The sequence below is a fragment of the Talpa europaea genome, assembly GCF_964194135.1.
Source record: "Talpa europaea genome assembly, chromosome: 6".
Classification (NCBI taxonomy): Eukaryota; Metazoa; Chordata; class Mammalia; order Eulipotyphla; family Talpidae; genus Talpa; species Talpa europaea.
Window position 1 is genome coordinate 49,221,455 of NC_140072.1, and position 20,959 is coordinate 49,242,413.

A 20,959-nucleotide genomic window follows, 5' to 3' on the forward strand; every position below is an offset into this window, starting at 1 on the left:
AGCAGTGTACTTCTGTCAGTCTGCCTGTTCTGTTCCCCACTCTGGCTCTGGTGTATTCTCTCACCTTCCTGCACTTCTGACTGTACCCAGTGCTTGTACAAATAAATAAATAAATAAATAAATAAATCTTTAAAAAAAAAAAAAGAATCAGGCAGGGCATCACTCTTCAAGACAGCCAGTGCTGACCTACACTCTCTGTGATCAATCACCCTGTTAAAAGTGAAAAGCCCCCATCCAACCTAAACTAGGAGCTAAAAGGCTTACCAAGTTAAACTAAATGATAAAAACAAACAAACAAAAAACACAGTATCTCTCTGGGATTGCTACTGGAAACTCTGGTCAGCTTTGAGTGACAGAGATCTCACATACCCTGATCATCAGCACAGCCTTTCTGATGTCCCGAACGCCATCATACACCAGGCGAGAGGCATCGATGAACTCATTCTCCTCAAATGGTTGAGGGACGTTGGCACTCAGGGCTTCAATGGCGACCTCTACTTGCTCAGCAAAGCGTGGCATCACTGGGTTAAACAAAGTGAAAAGCAGCAAATTAGACAATCTTTTCTCAAGCTCCCTTGTTCTAGTCTTTGGTCAAGGTGGCAGAATCTGGCCATTCCAACAGTTCAGTAGAGCCCATTTAGGATGGATCCAGTTTGGTGGTCTTTGTACCAATTACCCTCAAGACGGGAAGTAAACCATTACTCCATGAATGGGAATGGCATGTAAAACAGAACATGTTTGGTTTTCTGCCCAAGGTTTCAAAAACTTGTGGTAATTGTGTCTTACTACTAGTATCATGCTATTGTAACCTCAGCTGATTTCAATTTCTGTAAGTTACTAGCTATGAAACTAGCTATCCTAAGGCAGGATACAATGGCAAAATGTACACAAATATATTAGATGTCATCTGACCCTCAGAATGCAGAAAACAGTAACAATGGAAACAACAAGGATGTGCTGAAAAACAAGCATTCATCCACTGTTGGTGGGGATAAAAGTTGGTGCAGCCTCCAAGGAAAAGTGTGGCAATACCTTAAAAATAAAAATGTAAATCCCATATAATCCAGAGATGCTAAGTATTAACCCAAAGAATATGAAAACATTAATGTGAAGTGACTTGTGTACCCCCATGTTCATAGTGACATTATCCACAATTGTTAAGTTACAGAACCAATCTATGTGCCCAATGACAGACAACCAAATAAGGAAATTATGGAATATAGACTTAATACTATGTAGCTATTAAAAAAGATGAACTAGTCCCTTTTTGGACAAAATGGATAGACCTTGAGGAGATCAGCCTAAGAGAACTAAGTCAATAAATGGCATACCGTTATTGGGTATTTTCACTTATCTATGGAAAATAAGTAACCACAAATCATACACTGGCAAAACACAACAAAAGCCATTCTTATGCTTTGTGATAAATGTACTATTGACCAGAGGGAACTGTGGAAGGAAAGCCATAGGGCACTAACATAGGACATTTGGTAAGAAAGAGTGAAGCAAGTACACATATGAATAGAAATGTAACCCCAAAATCGAATGAACATGTATATGACTGACAACTTAATAAAAGAAAATGTACCTAGGAGTGGAATTGCTGGATCATGTGGAAGCTCTATGTTTAGTAGGTCAAGAAATTGCCACACAGCTCTCCATAGTGGTTGGACCAGTTTGCACTCCCACCAGCAGTGTAGGAGAGTTCCTTTTTCTCCACAATCTCACCTACATTTGTTGTTGCTAGTTTTTTTATTATTATTATTATTATTATGTGTCATTCTCACTGGTGTAAGATGGTATCTCATTGTAGTTTTGATTTGCATTTCCCTGATTACAAGTAATGTTGAACATTTTTTCATATGCCTTTTGGCCATTTGCATTTCCTCTTTGGAGAAGTTTCTTTTTAGCTCTTCTGCCCATTTTTGACTGGATTATTTTCTTTGTTGTTGTTGAGTCTCATCAGCTCTTTGTAGATTTTTGTGATCAGTCCTTTGTCATTAGAGTTGTGAGCAATTCCACTCCTAGGTATTTGCCCAAATGACACAGAAACATTAATTCCAAAGGGCACCTGCACCCTTACGTTTATAGCAGCACTATTTACAACAGCTAAGCTATGGAAACAACCCAAATGCCCAAAAATAGATGACTGGATCAAGAAGATGTGGTACATATACACCATGGAATATTACTCAGCAATCAAGAAAGATAAACAGATGCAGTTTACAGCAACATGGCCGGAGCTAGAAGGGATCATGCTTAGCGAAATAAGTCAGAAAGAAAAAGAAAAATACCGGATGGTCTCACTCATAGCAGGAATTTAGAAAACCTAAATAAGGGACCAGGAAAAAGACTAATTAATACAAAGTAAAAATCAAAATCAAGAAGCAACTATAAACCAGAGCCACACTATGGGGGGTGGGGGGGAGGCAGGATTAGGGTCAAAATAAGGGGGGGGTGCAATTGTATGGAGAATATAACCAAAATGAAAATGCATACATTGTGCAAAAATGAAAAATGATGTAAGAATTATATAAAATAAAATATTAAAAAAAGAAAATGTAACTAATTTCAGATGTTTAAGTCCATTTTGCGAGCAGTAGACTGCAGCCTACATGACTTCACAATAGTAAACTGCAAATTAAATGATACAATCCATACCAATTTTGTTGAGAATGCAGGCCTTGAGACACTGAAGGGAGGGGGTGGCTGTGGAGGGAGGCTAGTGGAAGGACACTGAAAAGGAGAGGGAGAAATTTCAGGATACTCTAACAGAATGCCCAGGCAAAGAGGAGACAAATAGGTTCAAACATGAAATTGACTTTGTTCCATTTTTACCTGGACTGCCTTGATATGAAAAAAGATGCTTATGTAAGTTTCTTAAATGTTGGCACCTCTCCTATTTATTTATTTATTTATTTGTTTGTTTGTTTGTTTGTTTATATGTGCAGGAACTGTTGTATAGGTCAGAGGTGCAGGAGGGTGAGAGAATTCACCAGAGACAGAGAGGGGAGCAGAACAGGCAGACAGGCTGAAGCACACTGCTGAAGGGAAGGGAGCAGCAGGCAAGACAGGAGAGGTCTGCCCCGCCATGTGGGTTTCTCCCTGGCTGGCCGAGAATCGAGAATCACACCCGTGCTGCAGAGGCTTGGGACAGATTCACAGCACAGCGCTCTCCCTTTTAACAAGAAGACCCACTGGAACACTGGAGGTTTGTGGAAAGTAAACTAAAGAAGTTTCTGAAATACTTTTCCTCGCTACTTAGAAAATTCTGGTGATTCACTGATTCTTGGAAATCAGTTATTATCTGTTATATGGCAAATAAAAACCAAAAGCACAATTCATTGTATTGACAAAAACAATAAAAAGAGACATAATTCATCTATTTCCATTTCTTAACATTCATGCCTGATTCATCTTTATACTCATTTTCATCCTCTGTGGATATGTTAACATACATTTTAATCCTTAAGAGTGAGAAACTCAGCTGAATTACTTTAGTCTCTAGGGTCAGAGTATTCAAGATAAAATATTCCTAGAAAAATATATTTCTACTACTAGGAAAAGTCAAACTATTTTTTTAAAGGAGGGTTAGAGGAAAAAATAACCATTCTTACACAGAAATTATCAAAACCAAAGCATGCATGAAGTGAATTTCCATCTATGAAAGAATTACTGTTTGGTTTTCTATAATTTTGGACTTTTTCACTTGGACTTTTGAACTGCATTTATATAAAAGGCATTTAGGGACATTAAATTTAAGTGCTACAAATATAAATAGAATGCAAATATAATTCTAAAAGCTACCACATTAAACTCAGATCATTTTAGCTATCCACTGTATTGGGAATAAACTCTTTTAAGTGACTAAACCTAAATAATTGAAATTGACCTCCTTATGCATGGAATCATTTTTGTATGTATTTGATACTTTTACCTGAATACCTTTCTTAAATGAAACTTTAAACACTCTTCCTTTCTTAAGCTGAATGTTCTGAGTAACTTGATGTCTATGCTGCCATCAACAACTCTGAGATGATCATCAGCAGCTCTATAGATATACTATCAGCAGCATTCAGCTGCATAAATTTCACTCCTCTGGTACAACCAATAAATCTTACACATGAACATGAGATAATTCCCCCTACAAATCAATAAGGAAACAACAGAAAAGTAGACAAAATATTAGAACAAGCAATTCTAAGGAAAAGAAGCTCCACATTATATATGAAATACATGAGCTGTTTGAGTTTAGTAGTAATTGGAAAAATTACAGTGTAAAGCATGGTGTTTCATATAGGTGAGATTGGCAAAGAAATTAAAGTCTAATAATGTCTATTTTACTGAGTATGTGAAGAAATGGGACCTTTCTACTGGAAAGGAGTAAGAAAAAGGATATAGTAACCTTAGCAAACACTTATGGCAAATCAAGAAAAATGAAATTTTCTAAACCAAACCAGTTAGCTGGGGCATTAGCCAAGGCATTGCCAAATACTTACTTCTAAAGAGCCACAGATTAACAGGACTGAAGACATTGGAGCCTCAGTACCATCTTTGTGTGTCTCTGGTTACAACTATTTCTTGAGGTTGTATATTTTAAGAGTTAATAAAATTTATATAAAACCTGGGAATTAAAATAATGGCTTTGAGGGATCTCTTTCAATTGACTCTCTCCCAGGTCTATTTTGAGTCTTTCAACTCAGAGGTGCCAGCATCGTGACCTGCTCACTCCAGGTTCATGGACACTACCTCTGGGTGGGGCACAAAATGGTATTAGGGATATTATTTTTTTAAGGATTTATTTATGCATATAAGAGCTGGGGTACAGGCCAGAGGTGCAGGGGTAAGAGGAGTCACTGGAGAGAGAGTGGGGAGCAGAACAGGCAGACTGACTGAAATACACTGCTGAGGGGAACAGCGGATGAGACAGGGGAGGTCTGTTGTGCCTTGTGTGTTGGCTCCCTGAACTGCTGGGGATTGAACTTGTGCTGCAGAGGTTGTATATTGCTTCATAGTGCTGTGCTCAACCCCTCGTGCCACCAGGGAGTCCCCAGACTTAGGGATATGAAAGAGGAGACAGCCCATATATCAGAATGAGAAGTCGAAAGGTCAAGGTGTTGACTGGGAAAGCAAACAGAAAAGAAATGTCATGTGTGAGAAATTTAAATATACAAAATAGTACTATGCTTTATTAAAACATGACTTTTTATTACACATGTTCTAAAAAGATATGTAAGACCTTAAGTGTAACACCTTTAAGAGGACAAGGAGAAGCATGTGATTAAGTAGAGGTCTTAAGGAAGCTTCACGTTATCTCAAGTCTTAACAAAACTATGAACCAGATTAGGTAAAAAATTTGTATTTGTTAACCACAGGATACAATCAGGGTATCAATTAATATTAATCTTTTTTTCCTTCTTATATCTTTTCATAATTCAAATATTTAAAGAGCAATCCAGGGCAAGCCAATGTATTACCATCCAGGGTAGCCTTCTTACAGAGTAAGATTCGAAAAAATAAAGTTGTAAACCTCATGACCCAGAGCATAATAGAACCAATTTGATCAGGTCTATTAAACAAAGAAGTCCCTAAAACTGTGACTGTAATCAAATGCTTACTATTTGAAATTCACAACTGCCAGCTGGATAGTTGAGTGAGACAGTTCTCATGCAGTAGATTCAGCTCCCATGCACACACCTCTTTTTTGCATAAACAATGTTGATGGAGTCTAAAGAGTTATGGTGATGCTTTGTTTGGTTTATGTAAGGTCACCTTGAATATTATTTAGTAGATTATTTAGTTAGAAGGAAATGCAGGAGATGACATGTCATCTTTGTCCACCAGCCACTATGCCTGATTCTATGCCTAAGGGAGAGAGTGGAAAGCTAAAACATAACAGAATTTCATGAGGCAGCTCTGGGACCCAAAACATGCCCAGTATCAAAACCCCAAGTTTGGATAAGGGATTCTATTTGCTGAATGTCACTAGAGAGATTTAGGAACTGTACTGTTGATGTGACATTATCAAAAGCGGCAAAAACAAGTTCCTTTTATGAAAAAATTGGGTGGAAAAAACTAACACTTCCAAGGGGAAAAAATAGTGGGGGCAGGATTGCTGAATCCTTTTTAAATGGGGCTCAGAGTACAATTTAGCCTTCATATTCCATTGGCATTATTATACTCCAAGCTAGAATTGAACTCTTCATTTTACTTGCTGTACCCAACAAGAAATCTATTTCTCCCACTATAAGCCAGCGTTTTTTTGGGTCTGCTCCTTCAGAAAAACCTTTGTAGTTGCTCCAAAGTACACTGAATCTTACAAAGGGCTTGGTAAATGGCTACTGCTCTTTAACCAATATAACTTTGCTTTCTTTCCTATTTTAGCTTTATCCTGTGTTGATTTTTATAAATGGATAAGATAGAAAAACAGAAGTTTATAGAACCATGGCCTGTCTTCACAGAACCTAAGACATTAGTTTAACTATGAATTCTTTTTTTTTAAAAAATATTTATTTATTTATTTGTTTGTTTATTTATTTATTTGTACAAGCACTGGGGACAGTCAGAAGCATGGGAGGATAAGAGAATTCACCAGAGCCAGAGCAGGGAGCAGAACAGGCAGAAGGACTGAAGTACACTGCTGAGAGGAGCAGTGGGCATGGCAGGAGAGGTCTGTGTGCCATGTGGGACCCTCGCCCGGCAGCTGGGGATCTAACCGGCGCTGCAGAGGCTGCGGGCAGATTCGCAGTCCAGCGCTCAACTGCTGCGCCACTGGGGAAGCCCTAACTATGAAATCTTATAACACTTTGGCAGTGTCTGAAAAAATTAGATGCCTCAAAAATAATTCTGAGATAGAAAAAAAAATTCAAACCACTTCAAATATGATGTTGCTTCTGCTTCCCACTAATTAGAACAAAATACAGCCTTGCCTTTGTGATTTGCACATTATATATTAACAGGGTTTCTGATATAGGATTATATAAATAGAAGTTCCTTTCCACTTTCTGAATTACATCTAAAAATGTAGACACCACTTTAGTGTTATTTATCAGAAATACTGTCTTGCTCTTAATAGCTTATGCCCTGAAAGAATGATCAAAGTTGGGAATAAACTTATAAATTCTAGCTATACTTTTGTATGCAGGGTGCACAATGGGCCACAAGATGATGACATTCCATGAGTAATGAAATCAGCATTAAGTATGCATGTAAGAATCAAGGTCGCCTCACTGTAGTGTTGATCGAGATCCTGAACCAGAGGTGAGGAAGATCTGGACTGAATCCTCCTGAGAGACTTAGAGGTGAAATTTCAGAGCACAGGACCAGTCAGAAATGAATGAGGAGTTGTGGTAGCGATGCAAATAGGACTGCTAACAAGCATAAAGGAAAATCCAAGGTTAACTAGAGGGAGTGGGAATAAATGGCCAAGTAACTATCTAAAAGGCCCATGGACAGTTTTAAATACTCTAAGGACTACCAGTTTAAGACAGAGGGAACTATAAAATCTCTCTCTCAAGATGCAAAAAAAAACACCTGCCAATAGTTCTTGATTCTGTCTTCCCCACCTGTTCCTACACATACTCAAATTTCCAATTAGACAGATTTACGTCTTTATTTTCAGATACAACATAGAAACATACCATACCATACCTATGTGTCCATTATTGACTTATTTCATAAAGAAACTTCTTTTCTCTTTGGTCCACATGAATCCCCCCCCCAATATTAAATATCCAGTTTAGAATCAAATGTCATTGTGAAGACTTCCTTAATATCCAGACACCCCCAAACTGGCAGCTCTTCATAGTTTTATAACATTCTAATTATGCATGTGTTATTAGAGTGTTCAGTGAACTCTAGGGTTTTTGACATTTCTGCCTGTGAACTGCTTCACTTAGGACTCCACCATTTATGCTTAGGCAGAGATGTCTTCATTCTTTCATCATAAGTTCATGCTTCTGGTGCAGCTGATTGATCCAGTTGGGAGAAGGTAAGAAAGAATAAGATATAGGAAGGAACTTAGTTGTTAGAGTATTTCAGGGACAAATTGAGCACTTTATATCTCACATATTAAGTCTCTTTTTGTCCATTACTTCATATTAGCTCAGTAATTTTATTGAAGAGTTTTATGAGTCATTAACCAAGTTGTTAGTGGGCATCCTAGGTTTGGTCTCTATGGACCTTTCAGAAACCTGATTTCAGAATTTTTTCAAGACTATTTGAATAGAGGATTCAGCACTGAGAACAAGGAAGGTTCACTGTATATTCTTTACTAGTTACCAAGGTCAAACTAACCAGGCACAGGGGTTACCAGTTGTGTTGATGCAACTAGTCAACAGACTCTTGAGTGTGTTCCTTTAAACAAAATTTATTACCAGGGCTAGAGAAGAGAAAATAGACAAGGATCCTGTTCTGGAGAAAGAACCATTGTAATAAATGTTAACATAAAATAGAAAAATAAGAATGAAAACATCTGGAAATATCTGGAAAGAGAATAAAATATCAGGACTAGGATGGAATGTGGTAAATGCCATAGTAATTAGCACATTATACACCCCCCCATCACAGACTGATATTATGCCTCCATTTTAACAGTTGGAGTTAGGTAAATAATTAGGTGTTAGTGTAACTGGAGCCAAGAAGTACTAATTTGAGCTGACTCTGGAGGACAACTGCAATGTTCCCCTACAGCAGGAAAGTACTTTCCTGTTTGTATGTTAAACACTTTTCTATAGGTTAAACATTCTTTATCCAAAATACTTAGCATCAGATATTGCTAAGAGATTTTATTCAAGTGGCCTGCAATAAGACACTAGGTAAAAGAAGAAACTACAGAAAGTCCTGGCTTCATGGACTTTCTATAATAGGCTGATAGGTTCTTGGAAACTGAGACTTTAACCAAAACAACATACAACAAAAGTAGGTCGTTGAATAACATTTTGTTCAAGCACAGACCGGGAATTTTCCCCTTCAATATTATAGCAAAACAACATTGAACAAAATATTATTTCAGTACCTGCTATATGAAAGGAGAATATACTGTAAAATATTGGTAATCTGAATTTACTCAAAGGGAAATTTGAGTGGCTGGTGTTTGCAAGGTTCTAAGTTGCCTTGATAGTTGAGCATCTAGATCCACAAACATAATTAGGGAAGAATGAGCCTGTTTGAGACAGAAGCTCTAAGTCATACGCAGTGCAGAAGTAGAACTAAAGCAAACTGAAGCTACAAACATTTGTAGCTTTCACATCACTTAAAAATAATGGAGGACAAAGCCTAGAAGCTAGTCATTTTATGTTGGTTCAATAGTTTGAGCAAAGAACTTCATCATGTTTAAGTTATTAAAGGATGTTTTTCTAGGGTCTCCTTCCCCCACCTTTTAACAGGGATCCCTCAAGGTCCTGAACTCAGGATTTTTTCACAGTTGCTTGGATTTTGAACTATTACATGTAATTTAAAGAGGCAAGAACTCCCCACTATATGTAAAGGTGTTTCTACATGTGACCAGAACCTTATTGAAACACTAGGCTAGGATTTTCTGCATTATTCAGACCTTTTACTTCTGACCCTGGTTTTACACACTCACTCTATTCCTAGTTATGACTTTCACCATCACTGGTTACAAAGCTTCTCCTAATATTCTGAGATTAATGTTCAAATCTCTAAACCTTACTCAAGTGAGATTTTTCTCTAGGGATGTCATTGCTCTTTTCTCTCCTACCTTTAGATGGGACCCCACATCCCCTCCCTCCTGGTATTCATAGCCTGAGTGATTGTAGGGGCAGGAACAGGACACTGTGCAGGTTTTCTAGGATCCAGTAGACTGGGTAAAGGAGGAGTCAGAGTCCTCAGTGGTTTTGCAGGTTTTTTATTGGGATTACCAGGTACATGGCAGGCAGGGGCGCTAGGGAGCCGGTAGGCTGGCAGGCCTCCTAGCTCCCAGCAGGTCTTCACTCTGGGCTCTCCAGCCTTCTCTCAGCTTCTGCTTCACTTGCTTCTCTCTCGGCTTCTTTCTCGGCTTCTACTGGCATGCCCGTGATGCCGCCCTTAAAAAGCACAGTCTTAACCCAGGGGAATCCCATCTACCTATGCCCACACCCTACTCCAGGTGCCTGCCATCAGGCATGCATTCAGACTGCAAGGATCCATCATCTATCCTGATGGTGGGAGGGCATAAAAGCCTGACATTTTTTCTTTACCCTGCAGTGATCCTCTCACCTTGAATGTACGCTGGAACTAGTGACTTATGTTGAACTAATACAATAGAGCAAGGGGAGATGGGAAATCAATGCTGAGACTAGATTATAAAAATATGTTGGCTTCCATATTCTGTGATTTTTGTTCTCTCACTTGCTCACTTTGATGGAAGTCAATTGTTCTATGTACTTTTTACATGAAAAGTAACAGACCAGGAAGGGTCCAAAATCCCTTAACAAATGAGGAATTGAGGCCTTCCAACAACCACATGAGTTTGAAATTAGATGCTTCGCAAATTGATCCTTGAGATGGTCAGATCCCTGGCTGACACCTGGATTGCAGCCTCATGAGAGGTCTTAAGGAAGTGGCATCTAGTCAGGCTGGGCCCAGCTTCCTGGCCCACAGAAGCTATAAAATAATAAATATTTGTCATGTTAATCCATTAAGCATTGGGGTTAATTGCTTTATAGAGATAAATAACTAATTGAGTATGCTATGCCTTAAGTAGAAATACCAGTAAAAAATTTGTTTGCAAGATATATTAAAATATCTGCTTAACTGTAGTAACTATGCTTGCCCTAGGTTTTTGGCCTATTTATTGGGAAAAGACAAAAATATAATTGTAGGGTAAGGAAAAATGTCAGGCTTTTCTACCCTCCCGCCATCAGGATAGGTGATGGATCCTTGCGGTCCTGAATGCATGCCTGATGGCGGGCACCTGGAGTAGGGTGTGGGCATAGGAAGATGGGATTCACCTGGGCTGAGACTGTGCTTTTTAAGGGTGGCATCACGGGGACACCAGTAGAAGCCGAGAAAGAAGCCAAGAGAGAAGCAAAGAAGCAGAAGCAGAGATCACCAGAGATCCCAGATAGAGTGAAGACCAGCTGGGGGCTGGGAGGCCTGCTAGCCTTCTGGCCGCCCAGAATCCCTGCCTGCTGCATACTGGGTAAATCCCAATAAAAGGCCTGCAAAAACCATTGAGGGCTCCAGGACTCCTCCTTTACCCGGTCTGCTGGATCAGAAAACCTATCCTCTGGCCCATTCCTGGCCCTATATATAATTAAATCCTGATGTTTGATTATGTGAAAGTTAATTTGAGCATCAGTTTACTCAAGTATAAAAGAGGGATGAAGGCTACACATTGTTTTATAAAAAAATTAGAGGTAATACATTCAATAAATTTTTATGTAATTTCCTATATAATTATATGTGATACATTAGCCACTGAGTTGATAAAATGACAAAAAAATATGATCTTACTTTGAAGATACAAAATAGAGTGATATATGGATAACACCTATCATGATGCCTGACATATGAAGGATTTATAACAAATGTTTCTTCTAGTTATCTTCACACCATGACACTCTGTCTACCCATCTAAAAATCTTTTTTGTCTATAGCAAGCAAAACCATCCAGTTTCATTTAGATAGAACTTGTAGACACAACAATATAATTCATCACCAAAAAGTAAACCTTGTGGGAATGAACTCAACTGAAGACAGGATCAATGAAATCTCTGAAAGTTGAGAAATTGGTGCAATTTCTTCTAAAAAAAAACAACAACAGAGTATCCCCCACTTTTATATCCTTCTGTCTCATTGGCAGTAACATCCCTCTAAAGGTTCTGCATTTTTAATAGTGAATTTCCTACAAGATCTGCCCTCTGGACAAGAGCTTATAAAGTCACTGGTGTAATTCTCCTTTTTAATTTGATTGCCAAAAAGACCAGTGATAAACATTGTATTCCAATATGACCTCATCCAGTCTATTTGGAAAGAGAAATTTTAAAAGACATTACTAAAAAGCTTACCGCTGACAACAAACAAAACTAGTTTCCCTAGCGTAACTGAAACAAAATTTCCAGAATTCTTGCCTGTTTAATATTCTTAGGAAATGATTTCCTTCTATCTTAAACTTATACCACTTTATTTTATATTAGTTGATGGATTGGTTTTGAAGTTTCCATAAAGTGACTTCAAATTTTTTTTTATAATAAGGTAGACAGTATACAAAAAGTATTTTCTCTAGTGCAAATTTTACTGTTTTTAAACTAATGACACACTGCAAACATTTAATTGTGCTTTTTCGAGATAAATTTTAATCAGATTATTAAATGGCTGGATCTGCAATCTATGATCAAGGACAGGTAGCTCTACTAATGTATTCCATATTCCTTGTTGGTCAACTTTTCTACCACTCTACACAACCATCAGCCTAGTCCTGGATAGTCCTAATTTTCTTCTCCTGTGTGTATTCTTAGACTTTCTTCCATCAGAGTCAGTCATCTGTTCCTACTGTGGGGGTTCCTAAAGGCTGCCATTTTTATAAATTCATGTTTAGAAAATTATAATGTACATTTCAAACATCAAAATAAAATTCAAGTTCCAGAAGGCCATACATAACCCATGAGCTGAATTGTTTGATGAAAGATGAAAAAGGACTGTCTAGAAGAAGGGAGAAAAAAATCCTCTGAATTCCATTCATGGTAACTACCCTGAGAGAATCAGGGAGAATCCATCTGCTCTTGTCTAGACACAAATTCCTCTCCCAAGGGAAAGAAAATGCTTGCTTGGAAAGTTCTCCTTTATTTGAAAATAAGCATTTCAAAAATAATCATAAATGGCTTAAAAGGGGAAAAGATAGAACATTAAATTTTGAATCGTAAGAAATAATTAAACATGATGCCTTATTTAACTTACATTGATTAGAACTATAGCTTGATAAATTTAAATCTGGAAATAGTGAGTTAAAAGGATTAAAATATAGTACAATAATAAGTTGGAGAAAATGTAAGGGTGGTCTTAGATCTCAATATGTTAAAATTTAATTAGGAAGAAATACGTACATATAATCCTGCTCAATATAAAGGTAGGCAAAATATAGAGATGCACATTAAGACATTGCAACAAAAAGTAGTTATGGTAAGTGCCTAACAGTGGCATATGTAATTATAGTAATGGGAGAACAGACGAGCAGGATTGGCTGGTGTGTTTAGAGAGAGGATTTATTGACAAGGAAGAAACCAACTAGTGCGAAAGAAAAGGTAAAATGCAAAAAGGAAAAGCAGATGAGGAGATCATTCTGGGGGACCAGAAATATACAGAACTTCTGATTTTTATATCCATCTATTATTTCACATGCTACAGCAAAGCTTTCCATCTTTCCTAACCAAACTGTTTCTGACTACCGCACATGTGCTCCCAAACAAGTCACTGCTGGCAGATTCTTCCCATCTCTGATCAAATACCTAATGTGTTTGATCTCTACTGTGGCAGAGATTCTGGATGAAGGGAACTGCCAGTTGTCTCACTTGTGCACAATTAATAATCCCGGCCACCAACTACAGTAGACCCAGCACAGGCCCTGCTAGGCAGAACATGCAGGACCTGCTGCTATGCCACTGCCGTGGCCACAGATGCTGGGCCTTGATGCCCTGAAGTAACAAAGAATTATCCTATCCCCTTGTGGGCCACAGAATTCTAACTTCATGTTGCGACTAATGCAGAACTGGCGATTTATTTCTTTCCTTAGTTATACTTGGACAAAATGACACTACTGTCTGAGAGTATTGTCTGTCCACTGTGTTGCTTAAGCATATGGCATATAAGTATGTAGCTCTGAATCATCCTGTGTCCATCCTATCCCATCTCCACTGGCACATCAAAGACTTATTTTCAGGCTAAAATTGTGTATCTTATCTTAGCTGGTATTTTCTCAGACAGTTCTACAGTCTCTTGTACTAAGATATCTGAACATGTATGGATTCATAATTTTGTGGTTATTCACTTGTAGTATGGACTTGATTTGCATGTGTAGAATTTATATGTCCTCATCATGTTTCTTTGAGAGGGAAAATGAGGCATGTAGATCCGGCATGGTTGTTTTTGTAAGTAATAACTTTCTGTAGGCTGGAAACCTTACATTTGCTTTCAGGGTAATAATAAATGAATAGATAAGGGAAATTAATAAACATCAGTGAGATCCCTACAATACCTAGAGTATGTAGTTTCTTTCATAAAGATAAGACACTGAGGCAAACTACACATTGCCTTGTATGAACTATGTGGGATTTCCTTCTTATTCCTCCTATACCTCTGACTTCCCATGATTACTACAACCAAAATAAGACATTTCCTCCAAATACTATCACGTTTACCTTTTAGATAAATAAAATACTTTATACCAATAGTAAGAGTTATATTAAAATACATTTAAAATAGAATATATTAGGATGTCTAGGCTGAACAATTTGTCATTACAACTTCTGTTGAAATTCATTATTTTCATAATTTCAAGATCAGTATTGCAAAGTGACTTAGATTTTAATGATACTTCCTATCTACAATATCTAGTCTTTTTTGTCTTCCCATTGAGATCGTCTTACTACATTCTTCTGATACTGATCTCATCATTATCTGCACATACACCAACACATAGAGAAAAGAGCGGTCTGAGTGATCCACCTATCATCAAAACTTGATCACTCTAGCAAAGTAAATCAATACACACTGAGTAAGCATACCCCAAGTAGCCAAGCAGATTGAGCCCCTTTGATATATAAAAAGTGGGAGCTAAAAAAGTCTATTTACAAAGGAATTTTTGGGCTATAAGCCTGAGACAGCTAGTGGACACATTTGCTACTGAAAAGAGGAAAAAAAAAAGTCATATCCTAATTTTTCTGTGTTCATTTAATCAAGGCTTACATGTTAAATGCCAGTTATGTGATAACACTGTTCTAAGGTCTGAGGCTCTTAAAGGAACTGACAATCTAGTTGAGGAACAGTTACACTGAAGAGGACATACTAAATGTTTTGGTAGGAGTTCCTTGTTGTCTCCAACTGAGACTTTGGCCAGCTCTTACAGTATAAGTTGAGTACACAGATGTAGAGGAAGATGAAGAAATGGAGAACATTATAGGAAGGAGACTATAGTATGGATGTGTTATATCTGATGTTTTATTTTTATTTATTTATTTGTTTGTTTGTTTGTTTATTCAAGTACTGGGTACAGTCAAAAGCGCGGGAGGGTGAGAGAATTCACCAGAGCCAGAGCAGAGAGTAGAATAGGCAGAGTGAGGAGGTACACTGCTGAGGGGAGCAGCGGGTGGCAGGAGAGGTCTGCGTGCCATGTGGGACCCTCGCCCTGTGGCCGGGGATCAAACCGGCGCTGCAGAGGCTGCGGGCAGCCTCGCAACCCGGCGCTCAACCGCTGCGCCACAGGGGAGGCCAGTATGGGTGTGTTAGTAGTATGGATGTGTTGACCTGGAGAATAATGAGTAGACTCATCTCCATGGAACAGAGGATTCATGGGCAAATCCTGACCATTCTCAGTGCAGTCACAAGGAAGCTGACTCATAGACTACTATCCCTGGATAACACAACATCAGGATTACTGGGAAGCTGAAGCCCAGATGCATTAAATAATTTAAGGACACATTAGTTGATCAAAATCAAAGAATTATATTTTACTGGTCCCTCATCTGGATTTGTACCAATACAGCTATTCCCACATATTACTATATCCAGCTTGGGTGATTTCCACTAGTTTATCCTCTTATATTTTCCATGCAAAATATATAGAAATGGGGGGGAAATCTCATTTTTATAAAGCCTTTGCATACAGAACCATGAAAGTAAAATTTACAACCATCTCTACTGAGTCAAAGAAACAAAAATGAAAAGGCTACATATTGTATGATTCCAAATATATGACATTCTGGAAATGGCAAAACTATGGAAACAGTGAAAAGAGCAGTGGTTGCCTGGGGTTGGGAGGAGGAGAGGGATAAATAGATTCAGTGTTGTGGATTTGTAGAGCCATAAAAAATATGCTGTGTGATACCATAATGATGGATGTGTGTCATTATACATTAGTCCAAACCTACAGAATATATAAAACCAAGAGTTAACTGGAATATGCACTATGGACTTGAGTGATTGTGATTTATCAATGTAGGCTCGCACATTCTAACAAATGTACCACTCTGATAATGGAGAAGCCATGTATGTGTGGAGTAAAGGAGAATATAATATATTTTCCATTTTTGCACAATGTATGCATTTTCATTTTGATTATATTACCCATACAATTGCACCCCCTTATTTTGACCCAAATCCTTCCTCTTTCTCCCCCTGCCCTCCGTAGTGTGTCTCTGGTTTATAGTTGCTTCTTGATTTTGATTTTTACTTTGTATTAATTCGTCTTTTTCCTGGTCCCTTATTTAGGATTTCTAAATTCCTGCTATGAGTGAGATCATTGGTATTTTTCTTTTTTTTTTTTTCCTGGCTTATTTCACTGAGCATGATCCCTTCCAGCTCCATCCATGTTGCTGCAAATTGCATGAGTTTATCTTTTTTGATTGCTGAGTAATATTCCATTGTGTATATGTACCACATCTTCTTGATCCAGTCATCTATTTTGGGGCATTTGGGTTGTTTCAATATGGGAAAGTTTTGTACCTTCCCCTCAACTTTGCTGTGGGCATTAAACTATCATAAAAAAGAAAAAATAAAGTTATACACTTTGTCTGATACTTTCCCCAAAATGATGGAATTTTAGTCTCCTTACACAGAGTATACAATAATATAGAATCCTCATTAAAAATACTTATTCTATTTCTCTTTTCTGTCCCCTCTAAAGAAGGAACTGCTGGCAGAATCTCAAATATCTCTCAACCTGATCACATTCATATTGCCACAAATTTGCATCAGCTATCAAATTTGCAGGAATGACATTTTAATATAATCCCTTCAATGAAGAATGAACTACTCTCTATCTAAATATGATATCACTGAATATACTTTCACCCCCCTCACCTTCTGCAGCAACCTGCCTTTGTAAATGAGCTCTCTAAAGATGGATTTGGTCAAGCATGCACTTAGTACCAAGCTGTTGACAATTTGTTATAATTCAGGTTTTATTGAAGAGCCCATCAAACATGCTGTCTAAGTATTTAATGCATCTTCTGGAGATTGAGTATACTGTGTTTTCATCAGCCTAGATTAGTTTTATAAAAACAGGTAATTTTTATATAATGCTGCCCATTTATTTTAGCATATTAATAGTCCACAAAATTTTTCTCTCAAACCTACCAGTATTCTATTAATACGATAAACACCATTAACAAAATATTATCTTTATTGAGGGAGTAAAATAAGCCATGGGAAATAAACTACAGAATGTTTCGTCACTCTTTGGATCGCTCTTAATAACTAGACACTCAGCAAAGGCATCCAGGTGGTAAAGTGGGAGTCTCTCTACAGAGACTCACGCTAACATCATTTACCTGTCTAAACAGGGGGCTAGCCTGTGTGTGCAAATGCCTTCAGAAGCATCATAAAGCTGAGTGAAGACTTTAGCTCATGCCTGCTTTTAAGATTCTGCTTTGTACTCTACTCTCATCCTATGGCCACAGTACTTAGGCATCACTTTTCCCTTTAATCATATCCTTATTTGGGAATATTTCTTCCTTTTAGAGCAGATATTCTCTATTCTCAATGGAAGTTGTTTTCTCCACACCTTAAGACATATGACAGTATCGACAGATACTGTTGGTTAAGACCCCATTTGGGGTGGGGGTGGAAAGAGTTCCTACAAGCACCTATTGGGCAGAGGCCGGGGATGTTGCTAAGTGTCTTATAATAAAGAGGAGCCATTTCCCTCCCTCAAGAAAGAATTGCTGAGACTAAGAATTTACTATAGACTAAAATGTCTATAATACAATGCCTTAAGATCTTGAATGTAACAATTCAGATATAAAACTGGCCAGAACACGGTAGGTTGTGTCAAGACAAAAGCAAAGTTGACATTTTATCTTCCATGTCAAAACTTTTCCACAAGCTGCCTCTCGGCATATTCCCTTCCTTACCTACTACCCCCATGTTCTCTCCCCAAATTAAAGTGTCCTCTCAGGACAAAATTTGATAAGTTTACATAGAAAAGTGATTGATTCAATGATGACAAGATTTTTTTTTTCCAAAATCTGAAACAAAAACATTAGCCCTACAGGTAGGAATTTGGGAGTTAGGAACACATAGGGCAGTTTTCATTTATTTTAAAGCTATATGCCTCTTTAACATAGTGTGGCACTGTCAAGAAGAGCAGTCATTTTAGAAAACATAACCAACAAAACTCAGCACCACCACAGTCACAGCACCAGTCCTGTGGCTTCCTCACAGTCCATCAATAGTACATTTTCCAAGGATTTTGGTTAGTACTCAGAGCACTAACAGTTAAAATTCTGCTTTCATTTTTTAAAATAACCTCTCAAAGAAACATTACCGGTCCTGTTTAGGGAAGAAAGAACAACTGGGGACAGATGCAAATGAATTCATATACTTTGGCTATTTTAGTTCTTAGCCAACTAGCATCCACCTTTCCTTGACGTGTACTCCTGTATTTTCTGCTGCAGTTATGTATACACTATTTTATTCTCTTCTGTCTCATTAATTTCCTAGTTATCCTCAAAAGATCCTTAAAACTAAAATCTAAATATCTTGTTCAATTTCTCTGTTAAGAACTGGATGGGGAAATCAGAATAAGGAGAGTGCTTTTACTTAAGTCCCCGAGAGTATCCAATCACTGCAAGGAAGGGCCAGGATGAGTATTTAAAAAATTCTGACAGTGAATAAGAAAGACCAAAAGCTTGATCAGCAACAACAATCCAGGATGGATTCACTATTTCCCTTTTTGTTTTTTTTTAATTAAAAAAAATTAGCCCTTTTTTGTTTTTTTTAAATTAAAAAAAAACACAATAAAACTGTTTATATTTCAAGACTGCGATATTTTAACAATTTTTACCCAATCAACTAAGCAGAATGTCCTTGCTTTTAAGTAGGTTTTAACCCATTCTTTGTGTTCATTAAAGCGGTTCAAGAGATACTAAGAAAAAACTCCCAATATGTCTCCTGAACAATGCTTGAATTCTTTGTGCTCACAAAATCACATGTAAATTGGCAATACGCTTGGTATCTTTCATCTGTTACAATTATCGTGCCAATGATAATGACTCATGAGCAGGCCTGAGCGGAGAGTTCTATCTTATCTTCTACCCCTCTATGATACTCCTTACCAATTCATACCCAAGGGAGTGCTGCTAGGTGTCAAATTTACCAAGGGAAGCTGAGACTTTAGAACAAAAGACTAGAGCTAATAGGTCAGGTACTGAGAGCCGCACCAATGTGAGAGGGTCCCCTAAGAGATGTGAAAATAGTTGGTGTGGGCCTCCCTGGTGGTGCAGAGGTTAAAGATAGTGCTATCAAGCAATTGGCAGCCACTGCAGCACTAATTCTATCCCTGGCCGGCCAGGGAGCAACCCACATGGCGCAGCAGACCTCTCCTGTCTCGCCCGCTGCTCCCCTCAGCAGTGTATTTCAGTAGATCCTCCTGTTCTACTCCCCACTCTCTCTGGTGAATCCTCTCATCCCCCACACCTCTGGCCTGTACCCCAGTTCTTGCATGCATAAATAAAATCTTTATTAAAAAAATGGTTGGTGGGTAAAATGCCTGTTTCTAGTTCTTCCTAGTGAAGAAAGACTGGCTCTGTGTTGCTCATTAAAGGGCAGGTCCATTTGAAAGAAATGGTGTTGAATTTCAGCCAATTAAAATGCAGACAGATCTTACTGCTATTATTTTTTAAAGATTTATTTATCTATGCATACAAGAACCAGGGTGTAGGATAGAGATGGGGAATGGTGAGAGGATCTACCAGAAACAGAGCGGAGAGCAGAATAGGCAGATCTACTGAAATACACTGCTGAGGGGAGCTGCAGGTGAGACAAGAGAGGTCTGCTTGCGCCATATGGGTCAGCTGCCTGACGGGGTATTGAATTCATGCCATAGTGGCTGGCAACAGTGTAATAGTGCTGAGACGTAACCACTACACTACCAGGGAAGCCCTGTTATAACTATTTTTAATTCTCATCTCTAAGGGTTCTCATGAGCAACAAGCCCTACATGTGTTATTTATTATGTGACATTACAGTATTCCCTTTCTACTTGTATTTCAGAGAGAGGATATCTGTGTTTACCTGTTTTTCCTTGCTATTCCAGACTAACAAGTATCGATAGTAATTTTTGTAAATTATATTTTCCCTAGACAAAGAAATATTTCTACCAACATAACTTATGTTGCAGAACTTGGACTGTTATTATAGCTGAACTTTCAAAGACATGTCCATTTTTAAAAAGCCTAGTGGTTTTCAAAGTTCACGTGCAGACCAGAGAAGTCCTTCTGTGCATAAACAGGGCCTAATTCATTGCCCATTCATAACCCCATATTATAAAGATTTAAATTATTTTTTTACATCCTTTTGTCATCTCTTTCCCTGAACTTTCTCTCTAATCTCATTTCCCCATAAATACAAACATACCAGGTAATAGGGGCTTTAGAAAGGGCCTGAGGCTAAGAGACACTAATTGAGAGCAAAAACTACAAAAATAGATTAATCTTTGACATAACTATTCAAAGTTCTGGGTTGTTCTCGTAACTAAGTGTGATAGTAAGACTTTTTCCCATTTTTTTGCACCAGAAAGCTATGGCATGCTCCCTACATAATTGTCTTACCCATGAGTGATTCCCCAGTGGGCAGCAAGGGCCCCTAAAGTAGGGCATGTAGGACTCCTGCAGGGTCAGGGCAGTTATTCACTCTCACCCTTTTAACAGCCACTACCACCTTTTTTGGAATACTTCATACCCATGCACTACCAAGAACCTTTATGCTTTACCCAGGTTGTTCACAGTTCTTTCTCAAAATCTTC

The 20,959-nt window shown here is 38.1% G+C and overlaps 1 protein-coding gene across 4 annotated transcripts in view; it reads right to left on the bottom strand.

Annotated features, from left to right (window-relative positions):
• The window catches only part of CTNNA2 (catenin alpha 2), a gene marked incomplete at both ends in the record, with an annotated part of 953,627 nt that overhangs the window by 71,945 nt on the left and 860,723 nt on the right, over positions 1 to 20,959 (bottom strand). For all 4 annotated transcript variants that reach the window (XM_084235606.1, XM_084235605.1, XM_084235604.1 and 1 more), the window contains one exon: positions 370 to 521. In XM_084235606.1, the coding sequence (XP_084091732.1) occupies positions 370 to 521 (152 nt within the window). The remainder of the gene's footprint in view (positions 1 to 369; positions 522 to 20,959) is intronic.